At 34.2% G+C, this 25,053-nt stretch overlaps 2 protein-coding genes across 2 annotated transcripts in view; one reads left to right on the top strand and one right to left on the bottom strand.

Moving 5' to 3' along the window:
• Nucleotides 1-11: 11 nt before the first annotated feature.
• LOC132561012 (ribonucleases P/MRP protein subunit POP1-like) lies at nt 12-10,278 on the top strand. Its single transcript, XM_060225729.1, has 9 exons — nt 12-91; nt 1,179-1,248; nt 2,085-2,269; nt 2,638-2,880; nt 4,620-4,707; nt 5,420-6,000; nt 7,264-7,492; nt 8,820-8,969; nt 9,103-10,278. The coding sequence occupies exons 2-9, from the start codon at nt 1,179-1,181 to the stop codon at nt 10,260-10,262; spliced, it is 2,706 nt and encodes a 901-aa protein (XP_060081712.1). The 5' UTR covers nt 12-91; the 3' UTR covers nt 10,263-10,278.
• Nucleotides 10,279-12,434: 2,156 nt separating this feature from the next.
• LOC132561010 (acyl-protein thioesterase 1-like) overlaps nt 12,435-25,053 on the bottom strand; it is a 28,348-nt gene continuing 15,729 nt past the window's right edge. The window contains exons 2-8 of the mRNA XM_060225727.1: nt 22,522-22,553; nt 20,726-20,791; nt 20,206-20,253; nt 19,858-19,928; nt 18,028-18,206; nt 16,389-16,559; nt 12,435-15,716 (exon numbers count right to left, since the gene is read on the bottom strand). Coding sequence (XP_060081710.1) covers nt 15,666-15,716; nt 16,389-16,559; nt 18,028-18,206; nt 19,858-19,928; nt 20,206-20,253; nt 20,726-20,791; nt 22,522-22,553 — 618 coding nt within the window. The 3' untranslated portion in view covers nt 12,435-15,665. The remainder of the gene's footprint in view (nt 15,717-16,388; nt 16,560-18,027; nt 18,207-19,857; nt 19,929-20,205; nt 20,254-20,725; nt 20,792-22,521; nt 22,554-25,053) is intronic.

Below are 25,053 nucleotides of genomic sequence, written 5' to 3'. Positions count from 1 at the left end.
AGTTCCTCTAGCCAACATGTCTGCGTCCATTCGAAAAACGTGGAAAGAAAGAAAGAGTGTTGTTTGACGTTTTGTACTAAATAACACGAAGGTAATTGTGTGAAGCATATTTTATTTTAATCTTATTACAAAACAGTTACTGAAGTAAATTTGAATTGGCAACTATGATGCAATTCTACCTTTAGCTAAATATGCTGGTAAATTTAGTTCTCTAGTAAATAAAAACTATGAACATATATACTTATCAAGTTGAGCACAGCCTGCTATGCTCCCGTATGACTGCATTGGTGGATCTGTGACACGGCGCCTGTCAAACAGGCACAGATCTGCATATGGGTATAAAGTGGGTATTTGAGAAATAGTTACTCCTTTGAGTAATCAAATAGTTATGATATTACAGTACATGATTTGCCTAGGATAACTCATAAAGCCACTAGGTACATGAAGCTTGTTTCCAATGCCATTTTCCGCTGTGGTGCCCAACACGCTCATCTAAAGCAAAGTGTTACCTTGATAGAAAACATCAGTGGTATATATCAACTTTTTGCATATTGATGAACCACTGCAGATCAATATAAAAAAGTTGATAGAACGTCAGAATAATTAATTGTAATTAAAACGTACCAGGACACTATACCCCAGTGTGCACTATACCCGCAAATTTAATGTATGACATATCCTCGGAAATCTCTGATGTACATTTTATGTACGGCATGTCTTTTACCTGATTAAATATTATCATTATTGAAAACAAAAGAAGAGGATTGTTTAGTGCTGAACAAGATCAAAAGCATATGTATTTCGATTAGAGCAAGATCTAGAACTACACACTAAGTTTAGTGCACTTTTGCATAACATGCCTGTACATAAACTTCTGAGTTCATCTTTGAAGAATTGCCAGTAATCACAAGAAGTAGAGGCCTGTGGCTAAAGCAGTGATAGACACTAATTCCTAAACTAGATTAATATTAGTATTTAGTATCAGGGCTCTCACACCCCATTTTGGGACTGGGGCCTGGGGCCCTTAGAATTGGGAAAAATAGCGGCGTTTTCCTTGGAATTGGGAAAACTTGGGGTCTAAATTGGGAAAAAAAGATACTATTTTGCATTGGGAATTTGGCCCCAAATTTTGCAGATCAAGAGCCCTGGGTATACTTATTTACTTCTCTTTCATACAGATGGCTAAGCAGAAAGGATCAAAGCGTAAGAGAGAGGAGGAAGAAGACATACTTCACTTTGCACCCAGAGGTATGTAAGTTGTAAGTCTGTTGAAGATGACCATTATTGATTAATGCTATATTCAGGATCAACAATGAAGCCATCAATCAACAAAAGTATACAGCTTTCATCCAAACCATCACTTATATTGACAGGGAGGAGAAATGAACATGAATGCAATGTAGGAACTCACCATTAGGACTGAATCTTTATAATTAACTTGAGGTTAAGCAATTGAAAACTTTTAATATGAAGATTTAGATTCTCAACTTTCTGCTGTGTGCAAGATGTTAAAAAGAGTGATCGAAATATCCAATGAAGTTTCACACACTATATTTGTTAGATTTTAATGTATACATGTTGTTGCACAATGCACTAACTGTGCCAGCAGGTTCTATTCATGAAGGTAAACACCAATTGACTACTTGTCAGATATTTGTAGCAGCTATGAAGAAATTTAATAGACGTAGAAAATCTTCATTTCTGTGCCCCGGAACATTTACTTCTAGTTGGTTGTTGGCAGGGTAATAAAGCCAACGAACAAATGTATGGTTTGACCAATTCAAGCTGTTTTCACAATCTTATTGCTATCTTGTCTTTACTTACCACTCTAGTGTACATAAGACTATACTACAGCTTAAAATTCCTGTGAATATATTATCATCTAATACAATGTGAAGTGCAATTATGTTTCACACTTTGAATTTGTCTTATAATGGTAACAGAATAGTAATTGAAACATCATATGGTATTCTTAAATCTTTGGCATCCAGATTAATCTAACACAAAATGTGTACTTTTTCTGTAATTTTTTTAATAATAATGCTGAGAGCCTAACTGAAGGCTTGTCTATGTTTTGTACACAGAAATTGGGGTGGTGGAGTATGTAGAGAACAGAGCAGCAGAGATCAAGGCTCTCCAGAAGTATCTTGGTGAGTCAAGGGGGAACCGTCTTGTTATGCAACTTCTCCCCAAAGGTCTGAGACGACGAGCCCTAAGTCACGACATCAAACGACTGCCACGGCGACTACGTGAAGCTGCTAAGAAAGAAGTATGTGGAAATTGATAACATAAAATTTTCAATAATTACTCATTTAATTTATTCCAAAGACAAAGGAAACACAGAGAAATAAACAAATAAGTAATGTAGATAAGTGGAAAATATCCAATTAAATAGATGTGTAAGAAAATGTCAACTATGCTGTGTATGTTGTTGCTGTAAAAGATCATCACTAGTTCTGCTATATTACCCACACAGTAAGTAGAATGCTTTAGGTTGTTGAAGTTTGAATCTCTAAAAGTTCATACAGGATCCATCCAGAATATCAGCTGATTTTAGGGTTAGGTCTGTATAGTTATACATAAGGACGTTTTTATGAATAATGTGAGACTCTAAGCTAAAAACAATTTGTCTCTCAGTATGTCAACCGTGATACAAAGACACGAAGAAAACCTCCAAGTCGTAAGTTTCGTCGACGTCCAAATAACTTACTGGATGAGTATGATAGAAGGCAGAGGAAGCATGTTTGGTTGGAGACACACATTTGGCATGCTAAAAGATTCAAAATGGAGGAAAAGTGGGGGTACAAAATCCCACTACAACCAACAGACAAAAGCAAGAGAGCAGCCTACAGGTCAACGAAACACCACTGTCTCATTCAGGTACGCTAACGTGTATCATCATTACAGGTTAACAGAACATCAATCTCGTAAACCATCGTGTGAAAGGTAAACTAATCATTGACTTTGTGTAAAATGTACCCAGTAATCAAAAAGTGGGAAAGTTGTGTTTATATTATATGTTTTGTTTTGTTTTTATTTTTACAACTGTAAACATACCTGATTTAGCACATTATCACTTTTTTGGCAAATTAGAACAATGATGAAATACGATAAAACTCACTTGTGTCAAACAAATTCATCGGATAAGTCAAATGTTTTGTTTAGCCCAGAGGTTTTCTGTTCTCTGTCTTAGTAAATTAAACATGGATGATTTGCACACTGTTTAGTGGAATACTGCGTTTGTGTCAACATATTTTGTGGTCCATTCCTTATGAATTCTACCAAAATTTCCTTTTTTGTGTCAAACATTCAAGCATCACCTAGCCTCAGGTAAAAATATCCTGACTTTGGTCCGAATGACGGTGTGTGATCCGTATTAACAAGCGCTAGTGTAATTTAAGGATTAAACATTAATCCCAGTGTTTACGCAGGTAAACAGGTGAAAGTTAGAATTTATACCCAGTTAGACAACCAAGCTTAAAACAAAAAACCACCTCATGACTGGCAGAAACTAAAACGAAAAGCAAGCGATAAATAACATACCGATGCAAATTAATAAAAATCCTAGTTCGTTATTGACACATTTGTTTATGATTTTAAATACATTTCCCGGATATACATGTACATAGAAGAAAGTTTGATTTAATTCTATTTACAGTTATGCTTTTATGGTGCTGTACCTGTAAAGTTACGTTTCAGTGACACTGATGCGGCCTTCACCCTTTCGTAGCCCACCTCATTGCTTTTGATATTATATCAATGTAGAATGTTCATGAGTACATATTTATTTAGTTTTGTTTTAAAATATTGTTGACAGGATTTCTTACTCTTAAGGATATAAATGGGAGTTTGATAATTATTGCCTTAGGTATTGATTTCATTAAGTTATGTGTGTGAGAGTGGGTGCATATCTACATGTGTGCTGCAATTCAATGATGAGTGTTTCACATTACATTTTCAGTTTTATCTTTGTACTTATTACTGTTCATTTAAATAAAATATTTTTATTTAATTTATTACTTGTTCGTTACTCTCAAGCCATCTGTGAGACATGTATTCAGTAAACAACTGATGAAATAGGGTCAGTCTTTGATTCACAGTGTCTCCATTCATAGAAACATGGCTTCATTGAACCATCAGATAATTGTAATATTTCATTTGATCCCATCAACTTACACTTATCCGTGTTTTACTGTATGTACATTTACAGTATACTTGATTAAAAATTTAAATGATTTTGAAATTTTTAAATATTGTGTATTGATCAAAAGTGAAGAGATAAAGGATGGTGAAAGTCCTTAGCATCACTGATGAGTCCAAGGAGGACAACACAGCTGTATGATGCAGTTTAATTCATTGTTTGGCTCTATTGTTTCTTACTATAATTTGTATTAATAGATGCTATTCACTTGTGTGTCTTTAGTACAATCTTTAGTATTTATCGTGATTTGAGGAGGTCATGATATGGCAATTATCAGGTCGATCTGAGGACCAGATCAGTCGGCGACACTGATTTTCATATTGGTGTATATATGTAAGTGATATTATTCCAAAGTCGAGGTAGATGTTGCCTGTATGCACCATCCATTTAGATTTGAATGTTTTCAATTTCATTTTAGGACCATTCATATATGTGCTGCATTGAGCTGAAAGGACCAGAGCATTGTCTACTAGATGGTCTGAGTCACATGACGAATAATTCCACAGGTAAATAACCATAACAGACTGGTACAACATACATATATTATCACAGGATCTTAATCAGTAAAAAAATGTGTTTGGTATTTAAATAATGCAAAGCATGTAACATTACCTTAGTTAAACTAAGATTTATAAGTGAAGCAAATTTCTGGCATTTAACTTTGATAAGTATGATGCTGAAATTTAGCTACAGATATGAAAGAGCTTAGTTTGATAAGTATGATGCTGAAATTTAGCTGCAGATATAAAAGAGCTTAGTTTGATAAGTATAATGCTGAAATTTAGCTGCAGATATAAAAGAGCTTAGTTTGATAAGTATAATGCTGAAATTTAGCTGCAGATATAAAAGAGCTTAGTTTGATAAGTATAATGCTGAAATTTAGCTGCAGATATAAAAGAGCTTAGTTTGATAAGTATAATGCTGAAATTTAGCTGCAGATATAAAAGAGCTTAGTTTGATAAGTATAATGCTGAAATTTAGCTGCAGATATGAAAGAGCTTAGTTTACTACATTTATGTGTTCCATTGCATTTTAATCAAGACAAAACTTTCAGCCACGGTCCACATTGATCAGTATTTTGTGGTAAATGTTAATTACAACTTTATTTGTATCTTTTTCCTTTTTAATTTTTCTCTGTATATTTTTGGTTTTGTTTTATGTTATTAAAGTCAATTAAATATCCTTGGCTATATAAATTTTTCCCCTGTGGGATTCCAGGGCAGACTTTTGCAGCTAAGGGCTGCCTGTCAGGGATCAGGGAAGGCCACACCATGCTCTACTCATGCGATCATTATCCACTTGGGGCCATTGGATGTGCCTCGTTTCTATGGAAACCTCAGACAGGAAGTGATCTGACAACAGATTTGCGGCAGCTTTGGATATGGGTCCATCCTGGCTGTCATGAGGAGGTCTGTCAGAACCTAGAGAAATCATTCCTGTTCTCCAGGGAGGTTGAAGCTCAAGGCCAGGAAATGGAAGTTGTTACAGAAACTCAAGTGAAGGTCTCCAATGTTTTTATTGATGAAACAAATCAACAAAAAAAAGATGATGTACATGTTGACGAAATTAAGACAGTTGTATCCAAAGCAAAAGAGATTTACAACAATGAGACATCAAAGGACATTTCTATAAAAACAAATTCAAACAATGTGAGAAAAAATGACAAAGACAGCAAGAAAAAATTGGCAACATGGAAGGTGAGGGCTGGTGAGGTGTGGATGGAGTCCCTAAAGGATTGTCTAGTGCGATTCCGTCTAACAGGGCCTACCTCACAAACGGTCCTATCACAAACACTTCAGGTACACCTGCATTTTATCAAATTTTAAATCAAAGTTGCTTTTGCTGATGTTATCTTATACCTACTGCTTTCCTTTTGTATATTTAGGTCATTTCACGCAAATGGTCTGGATGACCTATATCAGTGGTGTTCTCTTTGTCATGTGCTGTATGTTATGCTTAAAAGTTGCCATTCAAACTACTTTTCTCATTAACAAAAAATCCAAAGGTTCTCATTTTAGGCATGTAGTCAGCTTGAATGAAGGACTATCAGGTTTCTTTATATAAATGACCTTGACCTACTTCCCAAGGTCACATTGGTGAAATGTATTAAAATGTTTAAATAACATTTTCTCCATAATAAAAAAGCCAAGGGTGCTGATTGAGCCTGTAGTATATTGGGATGAAGGGTCACCAAGTTTGTTGAAATGAATGAGCTTGATCCACTTTCAATATCACAGGTGCAAAATATGTTTAAATCTTAATACAACTTCTCAATAACCCATTAGGGCCATGGTGGTTGAGTAGCTAAAATGTCTGACATCACTAGCCCTCCATCTTCGCGTCACAGGTTAAAGGCCTTTGTCAGTTTTCTCGGAGAACTCAAGTTTTCTTCCACCACCCAAACATGGCACATCCTTAAATGATCCTACCTGTTAAAAGGACATAAGGCAACAGTAAACTAAACTAAATTATCAATATTGGTTCTGTAACATCAGAGAATTAAGGGCTACAAAGTTTATTCAGATGATTGAAATTGACCTACTTTTTAGTTCACAGGATTCAAAGATGTTATGAACTTGAAATTCCTTTTTCCATTTAGCAATAGTTCCTGGGTTATGGTATTTGTAGTGGTATGCTTTAAGAGAAGGTTTTCAGGTTTGCAGAAATTGACTTTAAGAATTGATAAAGTCTTCTGTGTAAGCTGTAGAACATGTAAGCGATTCTTGTCCATTGGGTCTCTTGTTTGCCTTCATTATTGAAATATCCATAAATCTGAACTGCTTTTATAACCATTCATACTTATGCAGTTGTTATACTAGAAATAGATCAATAAAGCCAGATGTCTGTTATGGCACATGGGCATCTTTTACATCATGTTCTATTTAAACTTTGTTGTCTTTCCCATTAATTTTTTCTATCATTGCTGTATACTGAATGCTTTTCTTTTTCCTGTTACACTGTATATACCTAGTAAGAAAGTAAGGTCTATAGTTTTACTTATTCAACATAATATATCATGACTTACTAATTCTTGTTCTTGTCTTTAATGGAATGACTTTCAGGTGGCTGACATGTTACCACAAGATGTTAGTGGTGAGTTTTGGTGGCAGCAGTTCTACAGCAAGGATCACACATCCATTGGCCATACACAGCAGAAACAATTCTGGAATGAGATTACCAAGTGCAGATCTCCAGGGGAGCTAACTCCCCATCTAGTGTTAGGTCTGACAGTGCGGGACCCCAGGATCCTCATGCCAGACATCAGAACGAAAGTTACAGAAAGCCAGGAAGGTAAGATTAAAACTTGTGTTTTTTAATATAGATATTCGAAAGAAACACAGTGTTTTATCAAAGTATTAATTTTCCAGTTATTGATAACTGGAAGGAATAGAATCACTTACTAGATGGAGGTTGTTATAGATACTCAGGAAGAATATCTTGATAACATATTATTTTGCATTTAATTGAATAAATACATGGTAAGTCTTGATACATCCACCACTAGATCTTATTCACTGAAACCTTTAATGGTGACAGATATTGTGGTCATTTACTCTTATGTTTTCCTGTGAGAATTAAGGGAAATCATAAATATTTTGAAAAATCATGTTCTTCTCTAGACTAAAAATATTGTGAATTTCTCAAATTAGACTTAGCACATTGCATTTTTAGCCTGTTGTTACCAATCCTTGCTTTTTGTTCGATTGAAAAATGCCAAGGTCACCTCAACAATCAGCATTCATAGATATCCCTGCAATCATTTAAGACAGCTGTTGTTTAATGTTTTGAAATTTTTCATTTAATGTTTTATTTTTGTAAGTGCATTTTGTTTTAAGTGGATTGTGGTCAGTCACAATGGTAAAGTGGACACCACTAATATAATAGGAGAATGACTCAACACTCCAAACGATAGCTAAACATTCCTTCTCCACTGTAGAGTAATTTTGTTCCCGCGGCAGTAACTTTCTGCTGATGTACACAATAGGGTGTTCCTTATCTTTGATATTCTGACTTAAGACCGCTCCAATAGCCACGTTGCTGGCATCAGTCTGAATGACACCTGACAGATTCACAATTCATTTATTGAGTAAAATTTCTGTAGTTGTTCACTGGGATGATTGATGGAAATCTAGTGAAATTTAGTAATGCGTATTATGATCCAACAATAATTTAGATTCTTTATCTTTATTATGATCACATATACACATATATACAAATACATGAAAAGGTCTTTATTATGTCGCTGAATAAGCATTCTTCTTTAGCTCTGTTGGTAGTCATGTATTATCACATAAGAGACTGGCTAATTTCTGTCAAGGAACTAGGTAGGGATGTGTTTTTCTTTGTTCTTTCACATAAGCTCTAACATTGGGCCCAAGAGGTAATGATGGAAATACTTAGATTTGTGCTACTTGTGAGATCAAGTTCTCCCCTGGAGAGGGAGTATGTCATCCTGGTAAATACAAGATTTAATATAAGGCTTGGATTTAGAGCACGTCAGAGACCTTGGTTTGATTCCTGTTGGTCCACTTGGCAGGGATGTGTTTTTCACTGTTCTATAATCTATAATTAAATTGTGTTAACATTATTCAAAGGTTTTTCTGTGTACTGTTGGCAGTGGAGAGTGATCCCTGTGTGATGTCAGAGACACCTGTACCAGACGTGTCCTTGTCAGCCATTTGGGACCCAACAGTGAGATCAGATGTCAAGCAATCCAAAATGACAGATCACCAACTCAATGTACTAAAGTCAGATCATCTCATACCAGGTAAATTGGAGTATGGAAATACTCAGAGTATGTTTCTAGTTAAAGTACTTGCCTTTATTACAAGCAGTTGTACATTAATATTGTTGTCCCATGGTCTTTTTGTAATTTTTTATTTATTTTTTTATTTTTTCAGGAACTCCTCTAGAGTTAGGCCTAAAGGAATCCAAAATCCCCATTATCCTCATCCAGATTCCAGGGGTTAGGTCAAAGTCCAAAGGTCAAAATGGTACAGCTCTCAGTTATGGTAGTGGATGGGACATTGTAATTCCAGCAGGATGGAGCATGGCATTCTGGGTAGCTTTTAACTACAGGTGTGCACGAGCAGGTGGACTATTGGAGTCAGAAAGTCTGGCTCATGAACAGGGAGTGTTTCACTTTCCGCAAGGTTATCCTGATACTGCTGTGGGGAGAGAGGAGGAGAGGAATCTACATCACCAGTCTATGGATATCTATAACAAGAAACCACCTGCTAAACGTCCGAATTTCACCAAGCTAGGAATACAATGCTCATTCGAGTTCCCTTGGAGCAGCCTTGTAAAGCAGTGGGCAGTCAAAGAGGAAATGCAAGAGGAATGGAATCAAACCAGGGGTTACTTTTATGTGATGAGAGACAAAGCAATCTTGAAAGAATTGAGTAAAGTTCTATCAGTGGCAGCAAATCGAAAACTATCCAAAGAAAACAAAGACAGCTTATTCACCAACATGGTATCTATATTGAGCAAGAATGATCAACTTCTAATATTTGGAAGCAAACATACAAATTGTCTAATTCCTGTAGAGATAGTTATGGTTTCCCGTGGTTGTCCTGAAAGGTTTGCAAATATATCCATTCCAACTCGTGAGGATTTGTCGCGATTAGTATCTGACCCAAAGTCTGGTGGTCCTATGGAAACAGTGCATGAAGACAAAACAAAGAAGGAAAAGAAAGACAAGAAAAAGACAAAGAAGCAAAAGTCAGATAATAGTGGTGAAAAAAATACGACAGGAATGACAGACAATTCTGGTACAGCAGGAAATGACAACAAAGCTTTGACTGATGTTCAGAGTGAAACACTTGGTGGTGATGGAGGTGGTGTTGACCTAATAGACAGCTGCAGCCGACCCCTGATTGGTTACATCAAGGAAGGAGGATTCACCCTGGGAGTCGGAAACGGTCGAGGCCTTGGATTTGTCTCTATCATTGGACTATTAAAACTTCTTGACACAATGCCACATCAACTACATTGTACAGTGTTGGTTAGGAACCCAACATCCTATCAGTACAGATATGCTCACATCAATGTTCTTCATTAAAGGAGTGAAATATTAACTTGGTTTTTCTTTTATCTATTAAGCAGGTCAGTTGCAATTGTCAATGTGCTTAGTATTTACAAAAGGATGGTTGTGGAAAAATAAGCTGGAGTGTTTTACTAATTGGGAATGATAATATTGTATAATAATCAGTCTCAAAAAGTCTTGAATTTATCTTTTAAATCCTGGCTGAATTCAATACGGAAGCCATTTTAGATTAATAATGGTAATTTGAAAACATAGCATGAATTGCACAATTCCAGAATATATCACAACATAGTTCGTTCTTTTAAATTCTACTGTCAGTTCTCACAAAAGTATCAAGAATTATAAATCATGATACATTTAAGAAGAATACACATTTTGCAGTTAGGCTAATAACTGTGTTAATGAATAACTACATATCCTGAACTACTACTATAGAAATCAGAAAATTGAGACTCCTCCAATTACCATCAAAATAAAGAATAAGCCACAATGCAGAACAGCTTTAGGTACTTTTCACAGAATTCTAAAACATTACAGCAGAAAGATTTGGTAAATCTGATATAACGAGTCTACATTGTAAAAAATTATCAAGAGGAAAATATTTTGTTTACAGTTGATGTAGCTACCTGCTGCACATTAAATCTGCCTGATGTCATCCAGAGCAAATGGGCTCAAGTGTCCTGGCCATGGACAGCATACAACAGAACATTGTGCTCGGCTTTGTAAAAGAGAACCATGTATCTGGGATCTTTACCTCAGATTGCAATATTTGATGATCTAAAAAAGAACTCAAAAGCACACAGTAACTTGGGATACTATTCATGTGCAAAGGTGATGAAAATAGGTAGAGAGAGTATAACATGAATACACACCAACAGAACCAGGATTTCAGTATTAAGTTTGTTATTGGTGTGTGATAGTATCGGTGGATAGGAATTCCTTTAGTGCCCCATTTAATCAGTTACGTGTAGTCTATGATCTACTAAGGGACAGATTTCTTTTTTTTTATATGTGAGAATGATATTTAAATTGTATTTGTCTTATTTAGCGGAGAAAGAATGCAAGTCAATTGGTAACATATAAGGGGAGATAAATCCTACAGAATTATTTCTTTTATATCAGATACATCAAATAAGTAAAATTATCCACATTTTTATCTGGTCAATATGCTTCGTTTTGATGGATATCATAGCATATTGACCACAGCTAAAATATTCTAAATTGTTAATTTCGTTAACCAGTGTTTTATGCTGATCTGCTTTAACATCTTTATTTTCTTTTGGGAACAAACAATAATTCCATTGGTCTGTATGCAGATGCAGTCTACATACCTTGTTTAGATATATAGTGCATATGAAGAATTGGAAAGACCTGTTTTACTCTGAACTTATATAAGCACAGTTAAGATTCACAGGAAGGAATGTGATTATCAATAAGTATTCGCTGGTAATATGTATACCTTTCAAATAATCAAACTTACATTTCGCCTTATTAGGACCCACATCTCTGATGTCTTGGTTAATACGAATTATCTTCCTTTCAACTTTCAATTGACGTATGGCAGCCATCTTGAAAGTGGAAAAGGTAAAAATGAGCATAGACCATTTGTGGGCATTACACAACTCATAATTAGCTATTACAGGCTGTCACATGCCAAATTCTTTTAATCCTCCAATCCAAAAATCAAGGTCTCAAACATGGGGCTCCTCACTGTACTCTGTGGCTTGAACTGCAGAAATTTGTGTTCCCTCACTGACTTTGTTTAGCATGCTGCATGTCAAATGGAATGGGACACAGGTCCAAATTTCATTTAAGGTTGTTTGTTGAGTTCTTCAACAGAGAGAATAATTTTGACACAGGTTCTGATGGCTACCTCACTGAACAACACACAGATGTTTATATCGTGTCACTAAGAGCAATTGGGGTAAAGTGTCTTGTCACAGGACCCAGCCATGACAGCACAGACCAGTCCATTTTTACAGAATTCTGAGAAAAACCTTCAGGCGTAAAGAGTCGAACCAGACGCATCTCGAATCTATACCTGACGTTCAGGAGGCTGACACTATACTGAGCTATATATTCAAAATCACACATCCTATTAACAGAAGTAGCGATAACAAAATGTTATTTACAGACTGACGAATGACGCATCATGACATAAGCTTCAAATTAAAACATGACAAAGTATAACCATGAACACATCGTGTTTTATTGGTATGAAAAAGAAAATTAACAAAATCATGATAACTTGCAGACCAAGCATCATTAGTTTGTTTACAATTTTTCATAATTACCTCATAAACAAGAAAATACTGTTTGCTAATGATAAAAAATAAAACAAAAATACATTAAGTGGGTAAATTCTGATGAAAAGCAACCGATATTTAATTCAATAAAGTTTAAATCATTCTCAATACATCCTGAAATTAACTTATAAGTGCCATTTCCAAACAGTTGTGTATCCTTTACCTAGACAGAAAACAACCTACTCTCTGGTCTGGCTTATTCTTATAAACTATTCACTTCACATATATATATATTGTAGATAAATTCATTAGTTTTTCCCCCTTCATTTTTTTTATACTGAAAGTTAAACAAAACATTGTACAACTGCGTCTAGATACAGCTTAAAGACTTGCTACATTAGTACTGAACTCACATGTCACTGCTGCCAGTAGCGGTATTTTAACAAAATGTGTACCAGTTTAGAGGAATGTGAGGTTGATATACATTGGATATTGATAACTACACAATGATGTTATATCTTCTTTAAATTTAAGAATATTGCAAATAGGTGTTCATGCGGTGCTTCTTTCTGGTAGTGCCAGATATATAAATGCAAAGTTGGTGTCTTATTGGCGATCTCTAAAATAAATCTTTGTGTTTGGTGGATGAGTTATGACATAATATTCAATTAAGCTACATCTAAGTACTTTTAAACAAATGCATGACACTAGTTGGTTTGGTATCACTACATACACGGAAAAATTGCCCAGTGATTCTTTTACCCTGGCATAAACAGCATAAAATCCAAACAATTGGTTAATGCATAAAAACATGTATTTTGGCATAAAACCCCTTTTTCATTTTCATTCTGTTGGCAAACAGGCAAAAACTACCTACAGTTAACTACAGCAAAAGTTTCCCTGTAAACAGTATACAATCAAAGTGCCTGGAAGATACTTCTGTATATTGCAAACGAACTTTCTTTTCAAGCATACTTATTTTCACAAAACAGGCTGTACTCATACTTTCATTCTATACTGAAAATGGTCTGAATGCAGATTGATTATCTTCTTTGGATCATCAGATTTGTGAATGTAAATTGCACATGAAAGAGAGTTGGTTTACAGAACAAGAGGAATGAAAACAAAAAGAATACAAATTGTAGAGTATATAGCATGACCTATCATAATAATGGGTACATCAATTATAATTTTAACAAAGATGTATACAAAGTTTACAGAAAAAAAATATGGCTACAAAAAAACAAAAAAAAAACCGCCCTTGTTCTTCATTACCTGTAGTTGTCAGTTTTCTATAGACAGGTGCATAGACTTGACATAAATCTTAAACGTTTACACAGTAATGAGGATTAGACCAAAAGGTGTTGATATAAACCTAAGTTATACATGACTGCTGTTGAATCTGACTGCTGGAATATATGATTGATTTATGACGGTATCAATGAAGTAGTTCAACCAAAGGCACACTCCTGGTAGTATCTTACAAATATGCAAATGTTCTCCTTTTTTTTGTTTTTGTTTTTTCTCAAATGAGGCTAGTTGTAAACATTCTTAATTACCACAAGATAATACAATTTCAATAAATAAATATGTTCATACAAGATCTGAAAAAGTTGCATTCAATAATATTAGTTTTTTTTCTTGTTTTTTTTTTTTCTTTTTTTTTGTCGTGATATGTCAAATGACAAAACCTTCAGATTAATTGAAATAAGTTGTTAATGAAATTCATGATGCCATTATAATCTCCAGTATATTGATTAGATCAGCGATCTTACCAACCTAAAAAACAGACATTACCTCTTGTTCTATACAACCTGTCCTGGTTTATAATAATACTATATTTTGTGTAAATGAAAAATAGATCACATTGATGAAATGTTTCTAAAGTCAAATAACTTTCCATAAATAATATCAGTGAAAATGAAAATTCTAGTAATACACTGTAACACATAACATTTTAAAACTTTATCAATCAGTTCAGGACAAACTGTTTTACCTGAACTTAATTAGCTCAAAGGTTTCAGTGTATGTTGGCTTCATACTTTGAAGATCTCTTCATTGCCTACAAAATATATACTATCAGTTACTTTTCCATCTCTCAAGATTGGAATGAGATGGCTGCCTCATATCATGTCAGGAATTTGAAAGATATCAAATCATAACAATATCAATTTATCGTATACTATTTATAATATATTATGTTTATATCGTACTGTTTGTAACTTAATCATATACTATGTATAATAAATTATCTTTATATGGTACTGTTTGTGACTCAATCGTATACTTTTTACTATTATGTGGCACAGTTTGTAACTTTAGCAAGAAAAAAATGCCAATCTTTCTTACAAATATAGAAAATCAACAGAAAACATCTCTTTAATTATCAAACTTGATGCACACTAAAAGAGTTTTCAAATCCAATTTGGAATGAATTTAGCAATGAATAAATCCAGGTGTTTGGAATGATTTATTAGTAGAAAAAAAAAATCAATGCCTAATGTTCTTATTCAATGTAGTGAAGACTTGTTTATATTTAGGAAAAATTGTATATCTTATTCTAAAACTCCATACAAGAGAAAAAAAGGTCAGGTGAGTAAAAATTGGAAAAAGACACTACTATACCTACCATTCTTAACTGACATTTAGCCTCGTCAATGATTTGTAATTGACGACAGTTGCTCGTTGAGGATTGAACCATCTCATACAACATTACCAAAAGATAAAATGTCAAACTGCTCTGTACAAAAACCTACTACCAATTACTGATTGTCAACACAAATCTTCCTTTACAGCTTCTTCATCCAAAACTACTAGACAACAATTACTAAAGAGACAAGATTTTATCTCTACCATTTGGTTGGTTGAATACAATTACTAAGGAGACAGGATATCTCTACCAGACACGATTGGATGTTCACAATAACTAAAGAGACAAAATATCTCTACCAGACATGGTTGAGTGACCACAATTGTTTTTACTACAGAGATCAGATGTGAAGTGTTCAATTTTGCATTATTTCACATAGAAAGTTAATTGGTTGCATCCAAATGCTCCCTGCCACATCGCAATAATGACATAAAAAAAGACCTCCTCGGCTGCAGTTGTATTAAACACAAAACTGTTGATCTTTCCCTTGTTTTCCCCAGAGATATGTGACTACTGAGGTTGTCATTCACTGGGGATGATTGATTCCAGAAACTCCTTTATATCTGCCATTTCCTGAAATATTGAGATACCAATTATCAGAGAAGAGAGATCATCAGATACATCTCCTGAATCAGGTTTTAATACACCCATATTTTACAGGACATATAATTGATGATTTATAGGCAGGTGACAGACACTGTCATTAATATCCTGGGAAATACATCGAAATAAAATGTAGCCAGAATGTTTTACAAATCCTCCTGATTAAGCAATGGTACCGCAATTCTGTAGAATAACATAACATATATGCATTATTAACATTAGTGTAAGTCACCCTACATATAGTTTCCCACATACCGATAGTGAAATTCTAATATAGGTCATATTAAACCTAAATATCTCCCTTCTGCCTCCTCTCCATGTATCCCTAACACCAGTAAAAGCCAAGTAAAACTAATAATTTGCAAGATGCACCAACACATCCACAATTCTTATTTTAAAATTTTCTTTTTTAACAAAGATGCAGGAGTATCAAATGTAGGTGAAAGTTAGCATCCAAAGCCTACAAACTTAATTATCATCCAAGTTTCTTCACTCATGCATGTATAAGTCCTGTCCCGAATGCATTTTCCTAGATATGAACCCCTATATAGTAAATTTTCGTAACAGGATACAAAGACAATGACAACAGGTTTAAGTTTATTTTCCCTGATATATGAATGATATACAAAAGGTGAACTTTACCTGTGCACATGAACTATGACCCATGTTGTCATAGGATTTAAAGTTGACACTCTTTGCATTGTCTGCCAGGATCTTGCTGGTCATCTGTCCATAGGTGTGTGACACCATTGGATCTACCTTACCATGCCCTTGAAACACTTTTAACTCTTTTACATATTTACTTTTTTCTATCTGAAACACAACCGTTTAAATCACAGAAATGAAAGTTTGATAACAAATGAAGTTGTTTTCATAACAATTATACACCATTAAACAAACAGTAAAAGAGGTGGTATATCTTACCTCATGTTCATGAAGACTGAAAGTGCTATATCTTACTCCTACTCACATAGATTAGGAATGAAATATCTCATCTTTTATTCACTTGATAAGGAATGGGATACCTCACCTCCTAATCACTTTGATAACGAGTGGGATATCTCACTTCCTTGTCACTTTGATAAGGAGCGGGATATCTCACTTCCTAATCACTTTGATAAGGAGTGGGATATCTCACTTCCTAATCACTTTGATAAGGAGTGGGATATCTCACTCCCTAATCACTTTGATAAGGAGTGGGATACCTCACTTCCTTATCACTTTGATAAGGAGTGGGATATCTCACTCCCTAATCACTTTGATAAGGAGTGGGATATCTCACTCCCTAATCACTTTGATAAGGAGTGGGATATCTCACTCCCTAATCACTTTGATAAGGAGTGGGATACCTCACTTCCTTATCACTTTGATAAGGAGCGGGATATCTCACTCCCTAATCACTTTAATAAGGAAACGATATCTCTCCTACTAATCACTTTGATTAGGAATAATTGAATATTTTACCATCTTTAGGGCGAGATAGAGGGATTTAAACCAGATGGGCAGATGATAAACTTATCAAGCATGATTCTTGCATCTGTAAACCACATAAAATTCATTAGTGGAATTTCTGTCACAATATGACTTCCCATTCAAAAGTAGTGAGGACAAGATTTACAAAATTGCAGCCATGGCAGTCAACTTGAATGGACATGGATCTGGATTTTGTTGAGAGCAAACTATGTACCATGCCTATACTCAATGAGGAGTGGGAGTAACCAGTAAACAATTAACCTACTAGTGTTTGCAGCTGTTAAAGTGTAAATTTTACTAATCAGACAAGTTTATAGCTATCTTATCTTGTGTTTTATGCAGCTCATATTCCAGAATCTGTATACTTTACAAACAAGTATTTATTGTAAGGTTCATGTTGCTGAGATAAATGAAATACACAAGAAAAAAATTTATCTAAGCCAATTGCATTTGGTAAAGATGTCCTATCTACAAGGTAACTATATTGCAAGTTTGATTGGAATAATGCTAGTAATTGATGAGAAATTGAGCTAACACATTACTTTAAAAATGCACTTTCTCAGCAGTTACTGCACCTTAAAAGTGACATGTTGATGACACAAGAATTGTAATACAGTCATCTCACTTTTAATTGCATGTGTTTTGAAAACCTCTGAATTGGGCTCCACTTAAAAGACACCTCTCACTATGACATATAGTGTGGTACATCTTGCCTTTTTACCTAAAGGGCTTCTTAACAGAAACATACATTCAGAAAAAAAGACTAACAGAGTTTTTATGACAGTGATATGATGATGGGACAGCTTACCTGGTTACCCATGAATTTGCCATGAAGTGGAAGCCATGTACTGAGGCCAACTAGGCCCGCAAGTTGGCAGTCTGACGTCAAGGCAGTGTACAAAGCCACTGCTCCTCCCTGAGAAAATCCTCCAATAAATATCTTTCCTGTTGATATACTTTTTGCTTCTTCTTTTATCAAATCTTTCACTAAAAATCAATGAACACGATTATGTATTGTAGGCATCAAATGAAAATCATTTGATCATCAAAATCAGAAAAATGAAGATTTTATCTGATGTTCTATTACATTTAACTCAGTATAGGTAAGCCTCTGGTTAATTCCAATAAGCAGAAAGTTTAAAACATGTGTTTTTTTTCTCAATAAAAACAATAATTTTTCAGATAGTGCTGGATAACCCTTCCTTTTCTAGTTTCACCTCTCATTCAAATTGTTCAAAAACATGATGTGATCTAACGTATGCCTACCTATTGATAGGGATTATTGCCCCTTGTGGTCAGTAATCACATCAACAGTAAACACTGTGAGTATCTACTTAAGTTTCTGACTCAGGCAATTACACACTTATACATGTCATTTAATTAGCATTGTATGCCTACCTACTGATAGGGATTATTGCCCCTTGTGGTCAGTAATCACATCAACAGTAAACACTGTGAGTAGCTACTGTAAGTTTCTGACTCAGGCAATTACACACTTATACATGTCATTTAATTAGCATTGTATGCCTACCTACTGATAGGGATTATTGCCCCTTGTGGTCAGTAATCACATCAACAGTAAACACTGTGAGTATCTACTGTAAGTTTCTGACTCAGGCAATTACACACTTATACATGTCATTTAATTAGCATTGTATGCCTACCTACTGATAGGGATTATTGCCCCTTGTGGTCAGTAATCACATCAACAGTAAACACTGTGAGTATCTACTGTAAGTTTATGACTCAGGCAATTACACACTTATACATGTCATTTAATTAGCATTGTTTGTGTGGTTAGTTGGTGTAACAGTATTTCACTACAAATTTTGGTAAGATTATCCCACCAAGACTATCCCTATTTATTATATCAAACTAATAATTAGTAGACAAAGGATATGTGCAGCAATGAGATAATTGTAATAAACATTTATTCGTACACAATAAGTCTAAATCTGCACTCCTCATTCTGATTTGTCAGTGTAGCTCTTACTAATACACAAGCAGACATGGTTTTTTCAGCTTTCATGGTTACTTCATCAGAATATGATGTGACGAAGAACAAATTTTTCTCAAGTACCTGGTACGTGTATTAAGAGATAAGTATACCAGGTATTATAATTGACACATTTCTTAATATTACGCTCAGGCCATGGTCTTTTCCCTGATCAGTAGTTTCCTGTTTTGCTAGCTGTTGTGATTTTCGGCAAAATCAACCTTTATTGTTCATACTCCAATTCATTTTCACAAGATAATTTCATATATATCTAAACAGGTTTGACTCTATTTCTTGTTTGGACTGATTGATGGCTTACCCTATTTTCCACTGTGTTGAACTGATGAGGAGAAAATGCTTATGATTGTTTCATGTATTTTGTGTGTTCTTAATTTGTGAGGTAAAATTTTAAATCTATCTCAAATATTAATACTTCCAAATTAAACATGAAATAATCAGATATATATATCACCTTCGATGTTCACCTTTTAGTGTTCACACAAACAACAACAGAACCAAGTCACTACAACATGATGGGATCTAGATAGTGTATACAGATTATGTTTTCTCCACTCTTCCAATCCGAGTCTTTGAAAACACCCCAAAGGTTGAGGAAGGAGAAGTTCTTTTCCTACCACTTACATTCTTGTGATGCTTTTTTAATTCCATCTTCATCCTGCCTTGCTTCAGGATCTAATCCATATATATCAAACCTGTATCAGAAATAAAGATAGAGACCTGTTTCTGTGTACAAAGACCAATTATTGATATTTATTTTCTCAGTGTGTTTAGGCGTAACTTGGCATTGGAAATTTCAATATCTATGGATATACATAAGTTAAGTCAGTATCAATACATATGATACAATGTCAGAATTGAACCTTATAAAGGACATGATCAGTAATCAATCTTAAATGTCACATTATCCACAGCGAAAAAGAATCATATCATACGAACATGATTGTTACAGAATGATAATCTAAAACTTACCAAGAAGGCATAGGCATACCACCATTTAAGGTTACTTTTCGTATTTGCCTGGAAATAAAAATATCTTTTATAGTAGACATGTTCTGGTGTAAATGAATAGGAAACTTTTAACATTTGAAAACAATATAATTATCGTGTCTGGTGCAAAAAAATTATAGCACATTGAAAGGTACAAGTTCAAAAACTCATCCATTGATCTATAAATACTGTATTTAAGGTTTCAAACCTAGTACTCATCTGCCAGAGAAAATTATTCATGTTATCTAGAAATGGGAAGAGGGAACACTTCTAAATTATTGTCACAGCTTTTCAATTCAAACTGTACGTCTATACAATTGGACTTGAATAAAAATTCTAGGCAAATAATGAGATTAAGATTTATAAAACATGTACCAGCACAGGCAATCATAAAATCTTCTGCTTTCCAACAATAAATCTTCATGGCTTGTTGCACTTCTTGACATTTGCTATACTACAATTACATTTCTATGAAATACAGGTTGTAATTTGTCATACTTACGAAGTAGGGCACACACATTTGATGTTAGACATATTAAGTTGAGCAAATCCTTGTGCCCAGCCATGTCTACAAAACAAAATTCAAATCATGGAAATTTACTTTCCAAAGAGGAGCAAAAAATCATAATAACACTTCAAATCTGGTGCTTATTTCATTGTACAGTAAAAACCATAATACCATTTGTCAGAGGAAATGTGATAATACCCAGAATGTGACATTAACAGTTGCAATTTTTTTTGGACCTATAAATCTGGAAGTGAACTTTCTGGTGGGCCAAACTGACTTGTTTCTTACAGAACTTGTTTGAAAACAAAATATTTGTAATAGGCTTTATTTCTCCATTGAATACAGTATTTTAAAAAAAAAATTCCAATTAGTAATATTTCTAAAAAACATTTACAGTATTTCATTAAAACATGCAATCTGCTATCATCATGATCAAGAACGATAATACCATAGTTACCATATACATGGACAAATTATGTGATAGTTTTGGCTGCCCATGTGTTCATGTCATCAGCTGATATCATGCCTCAGAATTCATTCACATCACCCTTAATGTTGAAACATGTAAATACAGAATGCATCTCTGCAAACTACATTACATTTATTTTTTTAAGATTTCCTTTGCGCCAACAAAGATAGCTACCTACCAAGTGATACACTGTTCACCTTGAAATATCACGTTTCATTTGCTGTTATAATAATGGTTATTTTTAACGACCAATAGGAAGTGGTGAAACACAGCATTGAAAAAACTCAGAATTTTGCTTTACTTTTTATAGATACCTCATGATATTTAAAACAACGAATGACTTGAATAAAGATCAGAATGACGATGTTCTTACATTGTGACCGAATAGACTTTTTATCTTCAACTTTTATACGAGAAGTTATATGCCCTCAACAGAATGTTTTGAAAAGTTTACTATAATGTATAAGTAAACATTTTTCCAAATTTTTGTGTTGAAGATGATTTAGGACCATAAAAAGCTGTAAGTGTGAAAAACCTCTTATTAAAGATTATTGTTTTTATCAAGGTCACCTAGGTGAAAGCAACTTATGAGTTGTATCCTGTATTTCAACAAATGACTTACGAAATTAAATATATTGTAACCAATGTGTTTTTGATTATTAGCAATAACTATTAATGTTTTATTTGATTTCTGTTGACATGCATTATGTAATGTTGCTCAGTATTTGTACATATGTCTATATAGACAAAACAGGCATCATTATTGTGTGTAATCAACCATGACATACACATTTCACTCTAGTTTTGACCGCTGATTGTTTTACCTCTGTTTTATTAAGATTACTCAACCTTGTATAAGAGCAGCAGACACTAATTTATTGTTTTCTTTTTTTCTCTCGCCTTTGGACAATGATCATTAGTAGACAATTATTTTTAGTATGATTACTACATAAGGACCATGTTGGCTTTGCCAATAAGCAATTGCCGGCTTAACTTGACCAGTTTTAGGGAATAGCAGCAAGGGGGAATTGGCTGGATGCCAAGTTTGATGGAGTAATGCCAAGAACCTGGAGCTGGGTGACAACGGCATTGTGTCCTTAGCAATTCCAAATCAGACGTGAGGGTGATGGCCAAATAGCCACAAGGTGGGGGAAGGTGGGGTTTCCCTAGAGCTGAGCACTTAATGTTAAAAACAACTGTAATAACACTGAAATTATCCATCAAACTTATTTTGGTCACATGTTGTTTGACCCTGAAAGTACATTACAATGATTACTCAATGGGTTACAAGTACAAACCCAACATTTCTCAATTTACTTACCCAGTATCCCCCAAGCCGTGTAGGAAAATCAACTGCAAAAAGAAAGCAAAAACATCTATAAAAATACCAACAATATTAATGGAATGGTAATATATACATACAGATGTGGCCCTGAAAATCAAATTTTTTATGTTACATCTTACTGAAGGTAATGGGGCTACAACACCATTTGTACTTGTATTATTACAAAACTGAATTAAAAGAGAAGGATTTATAATCCAAATTATTCAAAACTTCATAACATAAGGACATTTTTCTTTTCTTTGCCATTTTTCCAGGTTACAATAGGTGTATTGGTAAACATACATTTATTATATTGTCAGAATAACATGATTTTATGTAAACGCCCTCCCTAAGAGACCATGATGTTCTGTTCCAATGTCTCCAGTCTGTCTTATTCTCCCTAAGACTATAGTTTTGCTTCAGACACAATGTATAACCTGGCTTCTAGACACTGTTGCCATATGACCTTGATTGTAAGATGCAAGTTATAGAAACACAAAAACATTTATCCATGCATCCTTGAAACAAAGATAGACAATTGAATTTGGATGAAGGTATGATATGGCTTGCTTGGCTCTTCATAGATGAAGCAACGCTGACATCTAAGTTGGCAATTGCTGTCAACATCTCAGCCAAATTGGACTTTGGTACTGATGCATTAAAATATTTGTTACCTACTCCATATAGATTACTTATTGAGCTTATAGCAAGAAAAAAATTCAGTTCAGAGACCTCAAATTACACCACAGTTCAACATCTAATAAATTATTAACATTTAAAAGGAATCTGTTTTAAAAAATGGAGAAAATGCTAACCTGTGTAAGGTTTCAGACAATGTCGAACAGAATTACTCTTTCAAAAAGGGCTGTAATGCAATATTACTTAAGGAGCTCATCTCCATATCAAATAGCACTTCATACAACATTTTATTCATTTTTCAAAATAACAGTCAAAACTCTTTCTTTCTCTCTCAAAGAAAAAAAATGAAAGGCAAAATCACTTTAGGGACATAAGACCATATGGTACTGGAACTTCACACAGAATGTATAACAAATAAATTGGTGAATGAGTGAACATTAAGCGAGTTTATTTTTCAGATAAAGGGACAAAACTCCCTTCAATAACTCTCTCTCTAAAATAGTTTTTTATAAAAAAATAGATGAAATGCAGGAGGCTTAACTCCATTTAATACTGGCCTTTTGCATAAAATTGTAAAAAAATCCTGAAAACTCCAAATGAATAGCTGGACAAAATTTGTCTATTGAAAAAGAGTATTTCATTTTTTTTCTTCAAAAAGGTAATTAAATCAACATTAAAAGACTTAATCCTCTTTCATAGAGACAACTACTAAAACAATAAACAAAATGATGAAAAGTAGTAGTGCTAAAATTTTTGATGTCATTTTTGATAGATTTTGTGACAAAGTTTGTGAAAAAGATATACCAAGCAGTTTCAGTAGATCTTAAATCCTGTTATAACTTATCAAAGATAACTATGTAATTACAATATACCAAGTCTTAATAATAAAGATAAAGAACACTTGAGCCTACATCCACCACTGAAGTAAATCAATACACCAACACCATTAACCTATCCATTAACATTATGATGGGTTTTCTTTGTCACTCACATCCAATTCCTGACAGTGGTCAACGCTTAATTATCAACAGTCCACAGTAAAATGACACACAAAATCATTGATTGGTTTAAACCACATGCCAAGAAAACACCTGTATACCTTATATATCAGCACAATTACTAAACAAAAATGTATATATATAAATATACAAAAGATAAGGGTGTGTTCATAACAGAATAACACACCACAGCAATAGTTAAAAGTGGGCTTAGTACAGAATTATACAAAACAGCAACAGTAAAGGGTGGGCTTATAACAGAATTACACACCATCGCAAAAGATAATGGTGGGCTTATAACAGAATTACACACCACTGCAATAGATAAGGGTGGGCTTATAACAGAATTACACACCACTGCAATAGATAAGGGTGGGCTTATAACAGAATTACACACCACTGCAATAGATAAGGGTGGGCTCATTACAGAATTACACACCACTGCAATAGATAAGGGTGGGCTTATAACAGAATTACACACCACTGCAATAGATAAGGGTGGGCTCATTACAGAATTAAACACCACTGCAATAGATAAGGGTGGGCTTATTACTGAGTTCCATACACCTGAAATAGATAATGGTGGACTTATTACAGAATTAAACACCACTGCATTAGATAAGGGTGGGCTTATTACAGAAGTAAACACCACTGCAATAGATCAGGGTGGGCTTATCACAGGATTCTACTTAAAAACAATAACTGTACAATTGATAAGTGTGGGCTTATTATTATAGGGTTCTACCTAACAATAAGAGAACAGGGTCAGCTTATTGTCAGATAGGTTAACTGTGCACAGTAATAGAATGACCAAATTTCAAATAAAACAAGAAAATATCTTAACTTACAAACTGCAATATTCTTCTTTAATTATAATGAATTAATCACCCTA

The sequence above is a fragment of the Ylistrum balloti genome, unplaced genomic scaffold (genome assembly GCF_031769215.1).
Source record: "Ylistrum balloti isolate Yb309-2 unplaced genomic scaffold, AGI_CSIRO_Ybal_v1 Utg371136, whole genome shotgun sequence".
Taxonomy (NCBI): domain Eukaryota; kingdom Metazoa; phylum Mollusca; class Bivalvia; order Pectinida; family Pectinidae; genus Ylistrum; species Ylistrum balloti.
This window is presented reverse-complemented; position numbering and strand designations above follow the sequence as displayed.

What these genes read in the sequence shown, in the direction of transcription:
- LOC132561012 (XM_060225729.1), top strand. Translation starts at nt 1,179, where the DNA reads ATGGCTAAGCAGAAAGGATCAAAGCGTAAGAGAGAGGAGGAAGAAGAC. An exon ending in CATGACGAATAATTCCACAG is followed by an intron (nt 4,708 to 5,419) that starts GTAAATAACCAT and finishes GTGGGATTCCAG; the next exon opens with GGCAGACTTTTGCAGCTAAG. An exon ending in TCCTATCACAAACACTTCAG is followed by an intron (nt 6,001 to 7,263) that starts GTACACCTGCAT and finishes AATGACTTTCAG; the next exon opens with GTGGCTGACATGTTACCACA.